The 19,300-nt window shown below is 39.4% G+C and overlaps 3 protein-coding genes across 4 annotated transcripts in view; 1 reads left to right on the top strand and 2 right to left on the bottom strand.

The window, feature by feature from the left end:
• Positions 1-5,487, top strand: part of plrdgb (PITP-less RdgB-like protein) — a 44,460-nt gene extending 38,973 nt beyond the window's left edge. The window contains exons 18-19 of the mRNA XM_027018085.2: positions 157-285; positions 2,471-5,487. Coding sequence (XP_026873886.2) covers positions 157-285; positions 2,471-2,809 — 468 coding nt within the window. The 3' untranslated portion in view covers positions 2,810-5,487. The remainder of the gene's footprint in view (positions 1-156; positions 286-2,470) is intronic.
• Positions 5,488-5,582: 95 nt separating this feature from the next.
• Positions 5,583-9,737, bottom strand: LOC113582684. Of its 2 annotated transcripts, XM_027018609.2 has the most exons (6): positions 9,643-9,737; positions 8,836-9,178; positions 8,428-8,729; positions 8,063-8,158; positions 6,784-6,822; positions 6,382-6,470 (listed from the first exon to the last, which is right to left on the bottom strand). In XM_027018609.2, the coding sequence occupies exons 2-5, from the start codon at positions 9,142-9,144 to the stop codon at positions 6,792-6,794; spliced, it is 738 nt and encodes a 245-aa protein (XP_026874410.1). In that variant the 5' UTR covers positions 9,145-9,178; positions 9,643-9,737; the 3' UTR covers positions 6,382-6,470; positions 6,784-6,791. The 2 variants fall into 2 exon arrangements, with proteins under 2 accessions (XP_026874401.2, XP_026874410.1); XM_027018600.2 differs by lacking the exon at positions 6,784-6,822 and having other exon boundaries at positions 5,583-6,470.
• Positions 9,738-10,491: 754 nt separating this feature from the next.
• On the bottom strand, positions 10,492-13,258 carry tmigd1 (transmembrane and immunoglobulin domain containing 1). The gene is made up of 6 exons (XM_027019339.2): positions 13,100-13,258; positions 12,770-12,854; positions 11,834-12,109; positions 11,357-11,641; positions 10,896-10,999; positions 10,492-10,677 (listed from the first exon to the last, which is right to left on the bottom strand). Exons 2-6 carry the CDS (start codon positions 12,840-12,842, stop codon positions 10,666-10,668), a joined length of 750 nt encoding a protein of 249 aa, XP_026875140.2. The 5' UTR covers positions 12,843-12,854; positions 13,100-13,258; the 3' UTR covers positions 10,492-10,665.
• Between the last annotated feature and the right edge of the window lie 6,042 nt (positions 13,259-19,300).

The following is a 19,300-nucleotide window of genomic DNA, read 5'->3' as shown; positions in this document are numbered from 1 at the left end:
TAAATTTCTGATCTAGTTTTAAAACTCCCATTCCAGAAAAAAGTGTATGAATTGTTCACGTGTATAGTCCCAGACTGATTGATTGGTAGGGACTACTATTCAAATGTCTTTTATAGACTTCAGTCATTTCATTCCCACCTTTTCTCTTCTGTGCAGTGTCACATTAAGATCAGTGCAGCATATGGCTCAATGAAGGACATGTCTGTGTATAGCGCACTGGGGCTGGAGGCCTCTCACATTTACATCGTAGGAAGGCCATCCAAGAAGCACCAGCAGCAGTGTCAGGTACAGGTCATGTCGTTACCCACATATGTATAGTGGCTCTGTTTCTGTTAGAGTGGCCAGTTACTTTTGAGCTGTGTGGTGTGTGTGTGTGTGTGTGTGTGTGTGTGTGTGTGTGTGTGTGTGTGTGTGTGTGTGTGTGTGTGTATGTATATTAGTTAGTTAGTTAGTTAGTTTACATGACTATTAGAGTACATATATTCTAACATATATTTAATTATAGATATATAGAAATCTAATTCTGATATATTTATGATATATTTATTATTTAAATATATATAATTTATTTCTATAATAAATATATCTATTAATTTATTATATTGTAGAAATTTATTTATTTAGTTATTTATTCTAGCATGCATGACTGTTACAATAAAGGTCCATTCACACAAGTTTGGATAAAAAGACTGATGCAAATTTTAATGTTGTAGAATCTTTACATCATGTCCAATGCAGGTTTTTAAAACACTTTTATTTTCTCTTATGTCTCTTCTCTATCTTATAAATGTGTTACAGAAATTTTGCCATTTTTTTTACATCATCAACTATACCAAATAAATAAATAAATCAATCAAAGAAACATCAAGGCATGGGCTTTTCTTTAAGAGCCAGTTAATTAAGAGACACTTAGCTAGTTAGTTAATAATATATGGTTTTTATCAGGTGTGGATAGAATTTGAATACATAAACATAAAACATAAACAACAATTAGAAACATAGGTAATCACTGTCATTCTCCAGGCTTTGTATTATGATCCCCTTTATATTTCCTGTATTTCCTGTATTTTTATAGGCCGCAAAGGCGCAAAAACTTGTAGTCAAAAATGCCAGAGCCTAGTCTGATGCACTGCCATCCATTTCACAGCATTTTTCATGCAAGTGTCAACAATTTGATATGTGAGACACTTGGACATATCACAAGAAGAATACATTAATGATAATAAAATGATTCTTCTAGTTCCTGAGTTCCCCTAGTTCTTCCAGTCTCCCCTTCCATGCAGAAGTGCTGTTGCCTAGTTTACTGGACTGCTTGACAGCGTTCATGCTAGCGTCAACAGTATGATAAGTGAGAGACTTGGAAATCCCCATAGAAATAATAGAATTTGAGTGTTGTTAGGTGTTTTCCTGTTGCATTCAGTGCCACAGTGTTCGTTAAGTTTGAGTGCTTTGTCCCTTACATCTCTTGTATATGTGCATTTTAGCAACTCATAAAGGACCTTTGGAAGAAATATACTGTTAACTATTAGGCCCTCTAATGTGACAAAATGTGGCTGATCTTTCACGTCATAGCTAGCTATGGTTTATCCAGAGTGTTTTCAGCATTTTGGATATGTTTCAGATACATCTTAAAATGGAACACATTTTTAATAATCCACAGTGAAGGCAAAAACAAGTGTTTTGGAATGTTTTGTAAATGTATTAAAAATAGTAAACTGAAATATTTAATTTACAAAGGTTTTAAGCTTCTTCACTTGGTACATTATTGTGGGCAAATAGTTGAATATTTGTTTCATCAGACCAGATCTTGCTTCTCATTGTGTGAGAGTTGTTCATGGGCCATTTGGCAAATTCCAAGTGGACTCTAATGTGTCTTTTGGTGAAAAATGTCTTCTATCTGGCCATTCTACCATCAAGGCCTGATTGGTTGAGTGCTGCATTCCTGGTTGTCCTTCCGTAAGGTTCTCCCATCTCAGCAAAGGAACTCTGGATCTCATTCATAATGACCATTGGATTTCTAGCTTTAAAGACCAATACCTTTCATCTCGGATTACTCTATGGCACCTAGGTCTAGGAAGACCGCTGGGTGTTCTAAACTTCTTTCATTTCAAAATGAAGGAGGCTACCATGCTCTTGGGCACTTTAAATACATCAGAAATGTTTACTCATATGTCTTCCTTGACACAATACCTTTGCAGGACTATAGACCTTATAGCTAGGTTTGAGGTTTTCACTCTTACATACACCATCAGCTGTGAGGCCTTATATAGATGTGTGTGCCTTTCATGATTGTATCCCATCAATTCAATTCGGCACAGGTAGACTGCAGTTGTAGAAGCTAGTTTTAGAAGCATTTCATTGATTTTTCTTTGATGAAACATTGATTCAAGTAGGAAGCAAATAAAATACCAATGAATGAAAAAAAAAAATTAATTTGAGACATTGAAGATAATAAAAACTATTCTTCCAGTTCCTTAGTGAGGGATATGCAGCCCACCTCTCGGCACTGGAGTTTGAGCATGGTTCGCGCTCTAAGAAGAACCGGATGGTCCTGCGGCAGGGCTCCTTTGGCCTCACATCCAAGCCTGACTTCCTATCGCCGTCACCAGACTTCCTGGCCTGCAAGCGCACGCCTATATTGCGACGTGCTGCTTCGGTACGCCAGGCCTCACCGCCCTCGTCCACAGCAGCCACCCCCAAGCCAGAGCGAGCCCAGAGCCAGCCCGAGTCACACAGGGACGGGCCTGAGATCCGCATCGAGGCTGACGACCTGGATGAGGAGAGGGCCAGCTTTACCGCTGTGCTGTGAGGGGAAGCCAATGTTAAGGTGGGGGGGAAGCAACGAGAAGATGTTATTCCTGTGGTAAGGCTGTGCTGAAGTATCTGCTTGTTAGCTGTTCCCAGACTTTTATGTCTGTCTTGAAATGAAAGGTGGATAACGTACTGCAAATTATATTTATCAGTTGATCCACAATTTTGCCAATTTTGACAAATGGGGTCAAGTGGAGTGCACAACTGAGTTGGCAGTAGCTGGATATCATTAGCTGAGGCGTCCTCCTGAGTCAAAGCCAAGTACAGCATCCATGACCCCTAAAAACAAAATTTGCAGTTTAACCTAAGCTGTTTCATAGCAGTTGCTATGGGAACCATGGCCTTTCATAAATCCTTCATTGGGTGAGGTCTGATGTTGTGTACGGACAATTACTCACATTGTGCTCAGTCAGTGTGTGTGTGTGTGTGTGTGTGTGTGTGTGTGTGTGTGTGTGTGTGTGTGTGTGTGTTAGGAGGTCACTATAATTTGTGTCCGAGCAATGATTTGTACTGGACTGCTGTGGAGCGGAGGCCCATTGCTTACAAAGATCCCATTTGGATTTCATTGACGCACTCAAGCTGCTCTGCGTCACCCTGGTCTCCGCTTTCTGTCTGGGACTGAATAACCCTGATCTGCATGAGACAGTCGAGTGGCCAAGAGAAAATATCCCTTACTTCTTTGTGAGCCCAGCTTTGCCTGAGAGGAGAGAACAGCCCCTTTGTTTTGTATGACTTTGGCAGGAAGCAGCTGGTTTCTTTAGGCACTGTTGACCACACAGAGATGTTCTTATTGTGCAAAGGTGGAGGATTTGGGGTTATTTCTCTCAGTGGCTATTAGAACTCACACAGAAAGGGCTTCTTTTTCCATATTGCATCAGGTTCATTTGTAAATTAAGTCTGAAATGTGACATATGGGGTCCATTGAATTGTATGAAAATTTATCAACATTCAACAGTAATATGCTTACTGTGCTTTCTCTACAAATAATAGTTTTCAAAAAGAATTCATGTAAATTATATGCAGGTAGTCCATTGTAGAAAGCATGCTGATCATATGTGTACTTTTTTAAATGTAAAACTGCAAATGTATAAAATGTGTGAAGAAATCTCTCCTTTCATAAAGAAAACATTTTAGCTGTTTTTAAAAACTGGGGCGAGGTGATAAAGTACACAAGACTATTAGCAAACTGAATAATGTGAATCTTATGTTCACAATATGTGTTTTTATATCTTCCACCTAATACCACAGTAAAATGAACAAATTAATTTGCATTTTTATTTCAGTAAAGTTAATGCATGCAATTATCTTTAAATCTGAAATTAAAATAACATCATATAAAATGACATTATTCTAAATCTGCATACAAGATTGGGAAATTAAAATTCAAATAAAGATATATATTGCCATTTTACAAGCTACATTGTAATTTAATTTTGCCAGTGATATGATATCCACCTTGAATGTTCTATGGACCTCTCCGACACCCTTAGTTTTTTTAAACTTGTAACGGTCAGTCAGTTTAATCTCAATTTCCTCTCCTCTCTTCTTCTTCCAGTGTGTGTGAATATACATATTCTTCTTTACTGTTTCATGATCACACATCGAAAGAGCTCCACATGTCTTCTGCAAACTTAATAATCCCTCACTTGTGAATCCCTCAATTGGTGAACACAGCAGCTACCCTTCTACACAAGACGTAAGATGCCGAATTGAGTTTCCAGGAGAAAGAAAAATAGTGAAGAATAATGCTGCTGCTGAGAGAGACCTCACCAAGAGGAAGCTATGTTGGGGTGGGAGTGTCCTATACATTTTTTCCCACTGGAGTCCATGATTCTCTAGTCTTTTTTCCTGTGTGCTGATCAAATTCTCTGCTAACTGCTGTAGTGGTATTTTTGTGAAGGTGTGCATAAGCATCTAAATTAGCTGTTTATAGCAGCCTGGCAAGCAGAGGTTTGCATCTGTTTGGATAATTTGGTATCAATACCATACGTTCTGTAAATGTAGACAGTGCACTTGTTACAGAGCATTCAGGGGTGCAAAAAGTAAAAGAAGTAGATAGAAGCTAAGAAAGGGTGTGGGAATACCCAAGCAAACCATCTACATTCAGACCAGCACCATCTTAAGAGCTGATTCTGAGTTGCTTGCATGCCTGTCTCCCTTGCAGTTCATGTGAAAAAGATGTGTGTCCAGGTCGAGGTATATGCAATCACGGCATGCAACGTCAGTTAAGTCTTGTCTCTGTTGATATGTATTTTGTGCAAGTTGTAGTAAATTGGTTCACTGGCAGTAAGCCAAAGCTGTATAGCAGTGCTGTAAAATAATGTACATAATTGTACATACTTTAAATAAGTATGTTGCTGGAAGATCTTTTGTAAAATAAAATATTGAAACACTTAAAAAGTTGTGATTTGCAGCCTAAAAAGGGTATGCACTTTTTCCATTCCATGTGAAAAAGGGAAAATTACATCTATATTAACATGAAAAAGGAGCTTTCCAAAAACAAGTAATCAAGACTGAACATAGAAGACCCTCTTCCATAAATAATTTGGAAAGACATGCTTTTATACATCTAGTACTATGCCATATTTAAAAGTTGCAGAGCAAACCCAATGGCAAGTGATATGCTTTTTTAATAAATGTGAGTTACAAAAGCAAGTATTAAAAAAAACAAAAAAAACAAAAACACTTTAACTCCAAACTTCTGCAGTTATTTGGCATTTCAAAACACATTATGCCAGAGTCAAGCTGAGAAGTCATTGCACAATGCATTCTTAGTGAGACACAATGTTTAATTACAGTAAGCAGCAATTACTTTAATTTAAGCCAACATAAAAGGAACAGGTAGGTGGATACAAATAAACTACATTCTATTTTTAGAAATGTAACAAACCTGTCCTTGCACGTAGTAAAAATGCTCAGTACTTTTTTTTTTTTAAATGCAGTTAATAACAAAAATATAAAAACCCCTTTAGTGTTGGTATAGTTGTAGCATAGTTAGGCCAATTAATGTGTTTTTATGGCAGTCTAGTGTTAGTATTGCTTACATTTAAGCAAGTGTTAAGGAGAGTTTTAAACAATAAAGACACTGGGAGAGTTGATTTGTCTTTGGTGAAACCAATATCTTTTTCAACAAAATAATGTTATTTAAAAGCATTTATAAAATTTCCCCCCAGCCTTGATATTTTCTTTTGAATATACACAATTAGTAACACACTGAGGGCTTGGATAATACTAAACAGTAGTGTAGGGTCTTTAAATAGTAACAAAATAAACAGCCCTCTGGCAGAGAAAGTTTTAGAATAAAAGTAAATTCTGACTTCTCCAATACTTCGATCATACACTCAATGTTCTCACAGGGAGAAAGAAAGAGGGGGGAAAAAAAAACAAAACGCAAGCCTCTGAAAGGTTAACCTCCTCAGGAAGCCAAAGTAACAAACAAAACCACACAAACGCAGAAAGCAAGGGAAGAAAGTGGGCTCGCTCTTCAGGTGGCTTTGCGGATATTTCCAAGCATGCCATCAGTTCAGCTGCTAACTCTCTGCCGCATGCGTTGAGAGTGCTGACGGCTGGAGGTCCTGTTTAAGCCCCCAGACACACTGCTCTTGGAGGAGCTATATGCCTGGAGCATGACAGATTTGTAGCTCTTCATGGCCTGAGTCCTGCACACAGGGTAGTAAGAGGTGAACCCCATGAGTACAAAGTGTGTTGAGGCAATGCCTGACACACACACGATGAGGCAGACTGCATTAGTACATGCAAATAATTATATAAAAAAAAACAAAAACCACACACCACACACCCACCAAAAACAGCATTGGCAAAAATTATTAGTACTTAAGAGTGTCAGGACGACTGTAAAACAAAAGGACAAGTTGCAAGCACAGAGCACTTTAGCTGTACTGGTTACATTCAACCTTCATGCACTTTAAAACACTCAGTTTGAGTGCAATTGCTGCAGCAATAAAATTTTACCTGAACCTTTACTCCACAATATGAGTGTACTTGAATTTGCTGCCAGTACAATAGGGGAGAGAAAGAAGTTAGCCTACAGTGCAAGTCCTTTCACTTCTAATGGTTTCACTGAGTTTTCTGTTCATGCAAGTGAGCAGAGATAGCCAGAGGGGGCAGTGGAGCTGAATTTCAACAAATCAGTTTTCCTGTAGAGGTCATTGCACAGCTGCCACAGTGCGTTTTCCTATCTAGAGTTTCCAGGACACTTCATGATGGTCCTATTACTGGCATTTTGAACTGGAGACTATTAAAATGGTGTGAGCCTATACAGCAGACTCTCTAACCCTCAATACTTATTCAGCAAATTATACAAGTGAGCCTTGAATCATTTCTGTAAATAATTAAGGCTGCTGTGACCACACAGAATTAAAAACTGTAGATTTCTCATGCAGAGTGACAAGCAGCTGGGCAGGACTTAATGCTCTATGAGGTAAAAGTGAATAAGGGGATGACAAACTCTAGTCACCATGTGTACAAGCCTGCCTCTACCCCATCATGAGCTCCTTCCATGGTTAGCAACTTACTACAGCTTGAACATCTTGGTGGGACAAAAGGTTTGTGGAATGTGGAATTCAAGGGGGTGGGGAAAAGGGAAAACACAGGGAAAATGCTGGAAGCCATCCAGACCAAGAGAGCACCATTAGATATTTTCATTTAAAATGAACCACTGACATTAAGGCTGTACTACCAGACAGCGCATGCTATTGCACATTTGTTAAATAACAGGCAACTTAATATAATCCAGGTTCATATGACAAAACAGGTAAAAATGCAGAAAATGCTTATAAAAAAGTTTAGACATTATGCAGATAGAGCAAAAACCTCTGTGAAGCATGCATATGCCCCTACATCAGCCCCTTTAAGATGCCCCAAACCCACTCGAGCTCCTCAGTGTCAAATCTTCAGTGGGAATACTTTAAAAAAAAATAAAAAATAAAAAAAATATATATATATATTTTTTTTTTTTTAAAAAGGAAATGGCTCAGGGACAGTGCAAGAGGAGACAGCCACTGGGAATGTGACCCCACCTAAAAACAGGAAAGAAACTGCTCACAAGCAACTGACAAAACAGACGTTAAACTCAAGTGAGGAATGAGAATTTTTCTGTTTACAAATCAGGACAAAAATGCTCTTGGGCATTGAAGTTTCTTAAGGTTACTTTGGGTACTCATGTCTAGACCTCTGCAAGAGAATTTTAGGATTTAGTGGCTGTGTAAAAATTAAAATCACAAGAACTCACTGGTCATCTCTTCCAATTATGTCATCAAAGGCGTGCGAGAGGCGCTTCAGCTTCCTGAGGCCTTTAGCCACACAGTCAAGATCTTGATCAAATTGTCTAAGGCAAGAGAAAAGGACCCCCAAATTACACACAAAACACACACTTAAACCCAAACTTCTGTGATCCCTCTTCTCATTTTATTTTCTGAAAAATATGGCCAGTCTCTGTGTGCACTGCTGTCATGAAAACAAATGCATGCAGACAAAACCTTCAGGTCTGCTCATCAGTTTAATAGACTGAACACAGAAAAGTTAGTGACATTATATTAATATGTCCTTTTATTCCACAAGTGAAAGTGGTCCATGTAGAGCACAAACATCGCTCACCTTCTATGTTTCATGGTGTTGGGTGATGCAAATGGGCTTTTAAGTGCCGCCATGCGCACTAGCTGTCTCCTGCTAGCTGCTGGCCTTACTGCCCTCACAGCAGAGTCACTGGTCTCTGGGGTGCAGGTGGGCCGAGTGGTGCGCTTGCTGGATGACCTGGGAGTGCGCCTTGGGGTAGCACTGTTTCGAGAAGCACCAATTTGTTTTGGGGTGTGTGCATTCATACATTCATCTCCTTCTGTTGTTCTTTCAGGTGTCTGTACCAGACACTTTTCATGTGAGGCCACGTTCTTCTGCAATCTCTAAAAGGTTAAAGGTTAACAGACAATTAAAAGCGTTTTAACATTGAAATAAAAGAAAAAGATACTCATTTGGTATAATGTTATTGGTGGCATTAGTAACAGTTGCCTGATATGCGTTGCCGATCGAATTCTTTGCAGTGCGGGTCATCTGCCTGACAGCGCTCGTCTTCTGGTTCATCTGAATCGACTCCCAGGTGGGATTCTCATGGATGTTTGTATTGGGCTGCATGGTCTTTAGAGGTAACCTTTTCCGCAAGGACATTCGCAGGGAATTCAGAGAAATGGATGAGCGCATCTTTCGAAACTGCTGCGGTGCCTCTGGGGAGCTATCTGGGTCCGACTCGTCGAGGACAGTATGCGAACGCCACATCCCTGCCACTGCAGCGCCGACCCCATGCACACTCGTTGACGTCATGTTGAGAGCTTAACAAAAGAAAGACTACTCTGCCCTACAATCAAAATAAAAACAAGCAAAACAGTGCAAACCTGTTTAGAAGCTACGTTAAGGAACAATTCTAACTGAAGTTATTCTAAAACACGTTTTAACTTTAAGTTCTGCCACAAATTAGCTAGCTAGCCATCCAACTAGCAGAGTCTCAAACTGTTTCTAGCTAGCAACTAGCTTCCCAGCCAACCATAGCACTCCTCAAACAAAGGGGCACTGGAAGGAAAGATGGTGATATGCAATACTCAACATAACTTCGGGCTAAAATAATCTGGAACTATCCATTTAAATGCAAGATTGCACTGGATGGCATTGTGGTAGATTAAGATCATTAGCTAGATAACACTAGCTCGCTAACCCACGTTACTTCGTACGCGCCCTTTTTTTCGACGATAAACTGTGTAAGATAAACGTTCCGGCAGATTTACAATGCACATAACTCGAAAGAACCACAAATGCAGGTCTTACCGTTACCCGTTGTTGCCACTTGAAGAGCAGAAGATAGCTACTTCTTTCTTTTGCAGTGTTTAAATTTGGCGGACCTCCCTTTCACTACGCGCAAGACCCCCTCCTAAACCCCACCTCCTCGTTTTGATTGGTTGAATGCGTCGGGTTTCAATTAAAATTTGCCAAAGAGTAGATGCTCCCCATTGCTTTCATTGTTGAATTCTTCGTAAATAGAGGTTGCATTGTGTTAGACAATTTCTATTTATTATTACCGGTAACTTTGTAACGGTCGAACGCAAGAAACACAGCTAAAGTAACCCATGTTCCAGTACAGTAAGAACTAAATACCTACTAAAAATTCCAGCTATGCCCAAGAATTACTTTCACATAAGACATAAGGTGTCTAAAAGACTTACTATTATATACACGTTAAAGAAACTATTGTGCATCACAGGTCTATCAGCAAACACAGAGACGCTCCTATGCAATTTGAATTGAAGTCTTAAAAAACAAAGACAATCAAATATGTTTTCTGTTTAGGCAGATCAGTGAAAATCTTTGAACCTAACCTTGAAATTTTATAATAGTTAGCAGTACATTTTAATGGGTTTATATGGCCATGACATTACAAGACAAGACATGACAAGACAAGACCTTGAGAACCTGCTAGGTGTGGCAATTTTTTATTTATTTATTTTTTTTTTACTCAGCGGTTTTTAGTGTATAGCACATTTTAACAAGCTTCAAATAGCACTTGCACAACATCATCAGTATTCAGAAGTGCAAGAGGTGAGTTTACAAGTGCAAAAAGATGTTTCTACAACTGTTTAGTGCCCTCCATTTTCCTGAAATATGGGTAATGTTTTACTCTTTATTTTGTCATAATATTTCAAGTAAGAACTCTGTATTGAGAGAATGTTGCAATTGTTCTTTCCGCTGGAGTAACTGATACTTTGTTCCAGTCGGGTCAATCCCATAGACCTGCCAGCTCAATGGCTCTAGGGAGAATTCCAGAGATGGTGGCTCACTAAAAGCAATCTCCTCTTATTTAAAACACTAAAAGACAAAAAAGCAAGATCCTGAGTTTTACTACAATACACAAACCAGTTATAATGAAGCCTTTTAAGCCCTAATATGAAATTATGTATTGAAAAACAAACATAGTTTAAATACATCAATGGAAAACATCTACAATTAATTTTTTTTTTTTTTCAGGGAGAGGCCTTGAGATTCACCCATTACTTGTCTGTAGTAGTAGATTAGAGGTGCAATACCTTTGTAATCTTCTGCCATCTGGAAATGATAGCCAGCAGAACTGTTAAGAAGACTACCACAATGCCAGCAATTGTAGGCTCCAGCGGGAACTTCATTACTTTATCTATTTGTAGAACAAAGTATATAGTTTCTACTGTGGATGGTCATTATATTTTTTGATAAGCCAAATGATGTTTTAACTTGTTTAAATTTGAAAGCTTATGCATAATAGTACCGGCATAAAAAATAGTATGCTTAACATGACTGTAAAAATGGAGGAGGTCAAGGAGCAAACAACAACAACAAAACAAAAACCAAACAAACAAATCAACACCATAAACTGTGGGCCAGTTCATGTACAACACAGATATCATACATTGGTAGGAAACTGTCAGCATGCTTCAGTTTATAAGCACACTTTAAAACAAAAAGCAAAGTAAATGGTGCATACACCTTAGTATAACATTTTGGGGAGACAAACCTGTGACAATAACAGCAAAACTCTTGCTCTTTAGTCCGTAGACAGATGAGGTTGTTTCGCATGTGTACAGGCCCTGGTGTACACCATGCTTAGCGTTTGAGATGGAGAGTTCTGCAATAATGCCATTATTGCTGGTCCAGTAGCCACCAGAAGAAAGGTCTAGAAGCTTGTCTTCCTTTTTCCAGACTACGGTCACTGGAGGGTGAGCCTGGATGTCACAAGACAGAACAGCATTGCTTTTCTCTTCGACCCATACTTCCTCACTGCCATTTAATTCAGGGGCATCTGAAAAAAAAATACACAACACAGAGGTTGTTCAAAAGCACCTGACTCTCCTCCTGAAGGAACATTCTCCATTAATGGAAACATTTTGAAGGAAAATAACACAGAATAATGAGTATGGTACCCCCAATACCCTCAGAAGTTTTTACCCTTTGTTACCCTTGTTACTCTATGTGACTGGGTGCCTGGACTCACAGTTGACCTCCAGCTGGATCGAGGCATTCACACTAGTGTTGACCTTTAGCTGGCAGGTGAAGATGGCTCCATTGTCACCTCTGGTGACGGGCTCCACACACAGGTTGCTCTTGTCAAGGTGGTTTCCATCTCTGAGACTCACTAGTTTTCCACTGCGGTACCACTGCAGTTCATCTCCACCAGCAGTCATGTCAACCACGCAGGTTAGAGAAACAGTGTTATCCAGTTCTGTCTGAACGGAGCCCCCATTTGCAGGTGGATTGGAATGAATGGTGACTGAGTTTTGGTAGAATGGAATCAGAGAGAAGCAAACACTGGATGTGACTGTGATACTTTAGATCTGTATGGTCTGGGATGAAACCAGACAATGTGAATTTCTACACACCAAGTCTCAAAGCTAATTATCAATCCCTTCTTGTGCTGAATCAGAGCTGCACACTAAACTAGCTAAGCAGTACAGGGTTGTCCAGTCTAGGGATTAGCAAAGTTTTAGTTTCAGTAAATGATTGAACCAAACCTAAGTATGTGTTATTTTATTTTCAAATGTAAGACATACATACAGATTTACACTTTGTTATGTACTTTACATTATCAGGGAATTCAGATTATAACAGAGAATATCTATATTTATGTTCCCAGAGTAATGTGATTCCATATAAATTAATATATTGATCTATGTGGGTTTCTGTTACAAGTGTGTGCAAAATGTTTTGTTCAGCAGTACACAACAGCTCTAAATGGCAATATTCATCAGGCATTGTGCCTGTGAGAATCAGATCGTGCCACGTGAGAATCAGATATTATCCAGATAGTAGTTCATATTATCTGTGTAAGTAAATGACAGGCTTCAGAAGTTAATATATTTAGCATCTATTGTCTATAATTGATTAAGGTGTCTTAACAAATTTTGTCTATTGTTTCATATGTAGGTCTCACCAATGGTACCACTGACATAGCTGAAACAGAAGAGTACACATAGTAGCAGCTGGATACTAATTAAAACTCTCATTTTGTTTTCATCCTAAAAAGAGAAAGCATTAGATGAAGTCAAAATTTTATTTTATTGTATTTTAAAATACATTTTAATTCTTTATCACAGTCTCACAGTGAAACAATGTGATCAACATTATTTATTAAGCAGCTTTCAGAAGAAACCAAGAAAAAATATTATTTTTACCGTGGCTGTAAAAGTTACTGAAAACTTGCTGAAAATTCAGCTGTGTTTCTATTCAAAACACTAACATTAATTTTAGGACACCTACTTACCAAGACAGTTGCTCAATAGATTCGCTCAAAATGCTACCAGATAAATCAAAGGTCTAAATAGACTTCACTGTTCTCACCGAGTTTATATTCTTCAAGTGAGCTACTTTATAACTGGTTACCTACTGTTTCCTTACGGTCACAGACCTTTTATATTATGGTGCAAACACAGGGATGGTGGCTGTGTCAGTGCCTGTTTCTTCATGTGGGATGAGGAGGTAGAGATTTCCTTATGAGGGAAGATAAATGTCATAAAGATATAACATTCATGTCATAAAGACTGGGTCAACATGAATCTGAAGTTTATGTTTTATATCACTGTTATATCACAAAACAGTTCATTGGCGCTTCATTGGCTCTCTGAACACTTTTTGTGTGCAGTGTAATTTTGACAGATAGTGTAACATTTATTTTAATGTGCAATATTCATATTAAGTCATCTCGGCACTCAAATATCTGTGTTTCTATTTAAGTTCATTATTTTATTTTATTATTTTTTTAATCCTTTCAAAAAGGTTCATATTTAGGGTTTTAAAAGGGAATGATCTGTCCACCAGATGGAGTAGCTTGACTGTAGTGAGCTCACTGGGAGAGTTGTGCCCAAAGAAGTAAAGAAGTATTTTGAGATGGAAAATGCTTTGTGAAACTAAGTTTAAAACGTTTATAAACTTCTTACTAACTAAAATCATCCTTCCCAAATTGTTCATCTGTTTTCAATGTTTCAAATTGTTCAACTACTTTCAATAACCCAAGACGAAGGCTGTGTTAGGCTGGGTGGCGTGAACATGGTGTTCTCCACAAAAAAATGTAAATGAAATATATGTCACTGCACTAGAGACTGATCATATGTCTGTTAGTTAGGTGGCTAGTATTATCTTATTTTCATTTACATAGTTTGTCTGACGTTCTAATCTAGAGCAATTTACTTATCAGGATGACAGTCCAGTGCAAAAAAGTTATAGAGCTGCATTTGGACATCAAATATGTCTCAGTTGATCGGACAAGTTGTGTAAATCTGATTTTCCCATTGCTTTAAGGAGATGAATATGAGGTTTCATGTATTATCTAGCCATTAACCAGTGTTAAGGTTAAGGTGTTATGAAAAACTGCTGTCAGTATAAGACATAAAACAGTGATGTTTGAACTGTAGGAGCTTGCTGAATCGCTAATTGCAGACAATAAATTAGAAAACAGCTCAAATAACTACAGAAATATTTGAATCCTACTCTTCTGTTCTTTAAAAAATCTGAAATGGCATTAAACAAAGTGAAGTGATCTGAAATGAGGACGGAAGGAGAGATAGGAAAGTGGTTCCAGTTCTGTAGTTTTTATCTTGATGGCAAGTAGCTAGATACAGCTGACATTTTGAAAGTACTTATGTAATAATTAGTCCACTCTATATCTTTTAAAGTAAATATACTATTGCAGGCTACATATTTTCTTGTGTATTCCACAGGTATAAAGCCTTGACTTCCCCCTCTCAGAATCTTTGTACCGGCATTCATCAATAAAAATTCACACCTAATATATTTATCTATTCAGATCTATTTGTATTATGCAGACTACTGCCTTTCATTATTATATGAACACCAGTTCATTTATACTGATTGTTGTCCCTCACAGTCCCACGTTCCATCTTTTCCCTGCCTTGTGTATTTTACCCCAATGCATTCCAGAAACACTGACCAGACTCGAGATGTGAATTGTGGACCCCTATCCAATAATATATCCTTGGGAATGCCAAATATGCAGAATACCTAGGTGAATAACGTTTCAGGCAGTGGGTAGGCCTGGGAAGGCAATGAATCTTACCCCTCTGGAAAATCTATCCACGACAAGTACTGTATAAGTAAGTACTGTATTGTTTCCTTCAGCACAAGGAAGCTCAGGGACGAAATCCAGCACGATGTGCAACCAAGGTCTCGACAAGATTCAGGTACGTAGCATTTGTCACTCGGACATTCTATTGGAGTGACCATTCCTTGTGAGACCTGGTTTATTTCCTCATCCATCTACCATCTGATGGACATCAGGTGAACCCAGGTAGGTAATATGATTTCTTTCTCCTCGGTTCTCTTCTCACTCTGCTTTAGTATTACGATTTCCCTGATGATACATGATTTTAAAATTAAATCTGGAAAAGACCATCTGGTCTGGCGGGGGTTCAGTTGCCTAGCCGTATGCATATATTCCAAATTCCTATGATCTGTGATTATTAAAAAAGGATGATTAGCCCCTTCCAACCAATATCTCCATTCCTCCAAGACCAACTTGATGGCCAACAGTTTGCGCTCTCCAATGCCATAATTTTGTTCTGCAGGTGATAATTTCCTTGAAAAATATGCCATGGGATGTAGTTTTTCCCTGTTATGTAATTGAGAAAGGACAGCTCTAATACCAATGTTGGAAGCGTCAGCTTCTACTATAAACGGAATGTTAGGGTCCGGGTGTCTCAGTATTGGCGCTGTCGTGAAAGCCTCCTTTAATCTGTTGAATGCACTCAGTCCAGTTAAGGTGTTTAGACGATCCTTTGAGAAGGATCTGTTAGAGGAGCCGCTATACTACTGAAATTTCTGATGAATCGTCGATAAAAATTTGTGAAACCTAGGAAACTGGATCTTTTTGATGATAGTCGGTATGGGCCACTGCAGGATAGCATCTATTTTCTTGCCATCCATAGTCACTCCCCCATGACTTACTACATACCCCAGAAATCTGGTAGTGGTTGTATGAAATTCACATTTCTCCCCTTTCACATACAATCCATTATCCAGAAGAATCTTCAATACAGTTCTAACGTTGAATGTGTGTCTGAAGATCAGGTGAATAAATAAGGATATCGTCTATATATGTGATAACATACCTCCCTATGACTGCTCGAAGAGCATCGTTAATGAAAGCCTGGAACACCGATGGTGTAACGCTGAGACCGAATGGCATCACCTTGTATTCATAGTGTCCCTTGGTGGTGATGAAGGCTGTCTTCCACTGCTACAAAGATCTAATTTCATGAAGAATTTTTGTAGCTGTTCCAGGGCAATGGGGATGAGCGGAAACAGGTAAGCATATTTTTGGAGATCTGGTTTAGGATATGGTAGTCGATGCAGGGACAAAGACCACTGTCCTTCTTCTTTACAAAAAAGAAGCCTGACGCCAGAGGGGAAGTGGAGGACTGGATGAACCCTTGTTTCAGTGCCTCTTCTATGTACTGATCCATAGCTCTCTTTCTTCCTCTTGAGAGAGGGGGTAAACACATGCCTTGGGCAAGGTGGCACCCTCCACGAGTTCTATAGTGCAATCGTAGGAATGGTGATGGGGTAACTGTGTAGCTTTCTGTTTGCTAAAGATGCTGGCTAAGTCCAGGTATTCTTTAGGAAGGGAAAAATGATGCTCGTAAGCAGGATTCTCTATAGTCGTGGAACAGAGTGTAAGTGTGGGTAAGGACAAACAGGTCTTTGACAATAATCCAACCACTGCGTTATCTGAGGCCAGGCTATACTTGGGTTATGCTGCTCCAGCCAAGGAAGGCCTAGAATAACTGAGAAGGAGGATGTTGGTAGGACCAGGAATGAGATGAGTTCTGAGTGAAGTGCACTGGGTGTGAGTTTTATCAATGTGGTATGGAGAGATATGGTCCCAGCTCCTACGGGTGCTCCGTCCAATCGAAGGGGCTTGGGTAATGGTGCTAGTCTTCTATAACACGAGCATGAAGGAAGTTGCCTTCTGCCCCGCAATCCGCTAGGGCTGTGAAAATAGATGAGGGAGTTTGAGATCCAATACAAACTGGTAACATAAAACATTTTGCAACAATACTGAGTCTATGCAATGTCTCTACCTGGACTTGAGGAGTGGAAATCTTGTTCCCTCTCTGTTTATGAGAAACATTGCGATGTGGTTTGAGATGACAATCCATGATTATATGACTTGCTGATCCACAATACAGACACAGACCTTCCTGGAACCAATGCCTCCATTCCTCCTCAGATAAACGGGATGAATCACAATGCGGGTACTCCACTTTGGGTTCTTGCGTGAATTCATATCTTGGACTAGGGTGGGGGTAGGTGGGGCAAGAATTATTGGTTATCCGTGGTCTCCATTCATGAAGATAATTATCCAGGCGTATGGCAAGAGCCATAAGTTGATCTATCTTGAGTTCATCATCCCGGCATGCCAACTTGTGCAATACATCTCAATTCAGCCCATGTCGAAATTGTACAATCAATGTAATTTTCTCTTGGCTGGGGGGGGGGGGGGGGGGGGTGGTGGTGGTGTACTACTGAAGTATAGAAAACCTTGACACTTCTCAGGAGATCCGTTGTATTTCTCAGGTTTACATACTGGACAGGTGGGTTGAGCACTATTAACCGGGGTAGACAGGTGTGGGGTTGAACTGGGTCAAAGGAGCTGACATCTGTAGCCTGAACGCAAGTTCTCTAAAACAATGACTTAGCTCATACAGGTGTGTTTGTTGGTCTGCCTGTTGTTTCGTGACCATGTCCATAGATCGTGTGAATCCCTCTAGCACCTGCTGGTGCTGATTGAGTAGTTGGCCTTGGCTGGTAAGGGCTTCCTTAATAGCATCTGAATTTGCCATCTGCATGGAGGTGAAGTATTCTGTGACGGGTCGGGCAAAAACAGAAGCTTGCAGGTTGGATTCATCGTTGTGCAATAATCCAGTGTGATGACAAAAGGGGAAGATAAAGGGATAATCCAAATCGTAGAGATCTTAACAGTCCGAGTCAGAAACCAGAAGATCACAATGTAACCAGGCAGACACTCCAAAAGGGGCAGGCAAAATACAACAACGAGGAATACTAAGAAAAGGTATGGTACACAAAAAGACAATCCAAAATAACACTTGGTCTGCTTCTAGAGACTATTGGTAATACTTTGCAAAGATTTATAGTTAGAAACAGTCTTATATAATCCAATAATCAGGACATACAGGTGAGTTCAATATTCTGGTGACACTGATCTGATTGAAGGCTTCCGATTGGTTGAGTTGTTGACTGGGTGACAAACGGGTTGCTGGGTATTGTAGTGTGTCAGGGGATTTGGCATTTGACATTGGTACATTGACTGCCTTCCAATATTAGAACAGTTGTGCTCCATGGGCCATTGATGTCAGAGGGGAATGTCAACTCTGGCAAATGGTACAGAACAAGCGATACGCCACAGTGGACCAGTTAACCTCTGTAATGAACATAGGAGCAATGAGGAGAGTGTCAGGGATCACCATTGAGCAAACACTGTTATGTCTGGGCCTGTGAAGCAGAGGTATGGTTAAGATGCCAATGTTAAGTAATATTCATTTTCAACATCACCTCTGGTTTGCATGGGAGTATCATAATTGGACACTGGAGGATTGGAAAAATGTTGCCTTCTCAGACAAATCTAGGTTTGTGCTGCATATAGTGAACAGATGGTAGTGTATACAGCAGCAAATGCATGATAACTGCCTCCAAGAGACAAATGTGGGCCAAATGCAAGGAAGTGGCAGTGTACATGTCTGGAGGATATTTTCCTGGCATGATCTTGAACTACTAATATCACTCCATGAGTCTCTGAACACAAACTTGGCAATCCTAGCAGATTATGCACACATCATACATGTTGATGTTGTTTCCCGATGGTGTCCTTTCTTGGCCTGCTAACTCGCCTGATCTCAATTGGGTGGAGCCCATCTGGGAATACTTGGATTGCCAGGTTTTACCGTGCTGATCCCCAGCCACACAATCTGAGGGCCTCAATGCTCTGCTGCAGTTGGAATGGACACAAGTGTCTCTCGGTACCTTCTGTCACATATTACTGTCCATGCCACGATGCATCGCTAGTGTCACCTGAGCCAAGGGTGCATATTCCCACTAATAGGTATGTGTAAAAATATTCTGATATGAATCTGTACACTAGATAAATTACATATGTAATCAGAGATTAACACTGAACTAGAAAATACTGTTTCATCAGATTTGTTACTCTGGTCATGCTGGTTGTCAACTCTGTTAGCTTCTAAGAAATCATTTGAGTAAAAACATTCTTATTTTAGCCACAGGGAATACATTCCAGAGGGAAAGTATTAAAAAGAGAAAAACAACCTTTTTGAGTACAGACCTTTTGTACTTTGATAAATCACTGTTTTTGGCCTATAAGCATATCCATTAAGAAGCTAGATAACATTATTTAATGAAATAATTTGATATA

This window comes from Electrophorus electricus, chromosome 6 (genome assembly GCF_013358815.1).
Source record: "Electrophorus electricus isolate fEleEle1 chromosome 6, fEleEle1.pri, whole genome shotgun sequence".
Taxonomy (NCBI): Eukaryota; Metazoa; Chordata; class Actinopteri; order Gymnotiformes; family Gymnotidae; genus Electrophorus; species Electrophorus electricus.
This window is presented reverse-complemented; position numbering and strand designations above follow the sequence as displayed.

Coding starts and splice junctions, on each gene's coding strand:
- tmigd1 (XM_027019339.2), bottom strand. CDS start 12,842: ATGAGAGTTTTAATTAGTATCCAGCTGCTACTATGTGTACTCTTCTGT. Junction 12,110..12,769: donor CTATGTCAGTGGTACCATTG/GTGAGACCTACA, acceptor ACCAAAACTCAG/TCACCATTCATTCCAATCCA. Junction 11,000..11,356: donor TTTTGCTGTTATTGTCACAG/GTTTGTCTCCCC, acceptor TTCTACAAATAG/ATAAAGTAATGAAGTTCCCG.
- LOC113582684 (XM_027018600.2), bottom strand. CDS start 9,144: ATGACGTCAACGAGTGTGCATGGGGTCGGCGCTGCAGTGGCAGGGATG. Junction 8,159..8,427: donor AACACCATGAAACATAGAAG/GTGAGCGATGTT, acceptor CTCTTGCCTTAG/ACAATTTGATCAAGATCTTG. Junction 6,471..8,062: donor ATAATTGGAAGAGATGACCA/GTGAGTTCTTGT, acceptor CCCTGTGTGCAG/GACTCAGGCCATGAAGAGCT.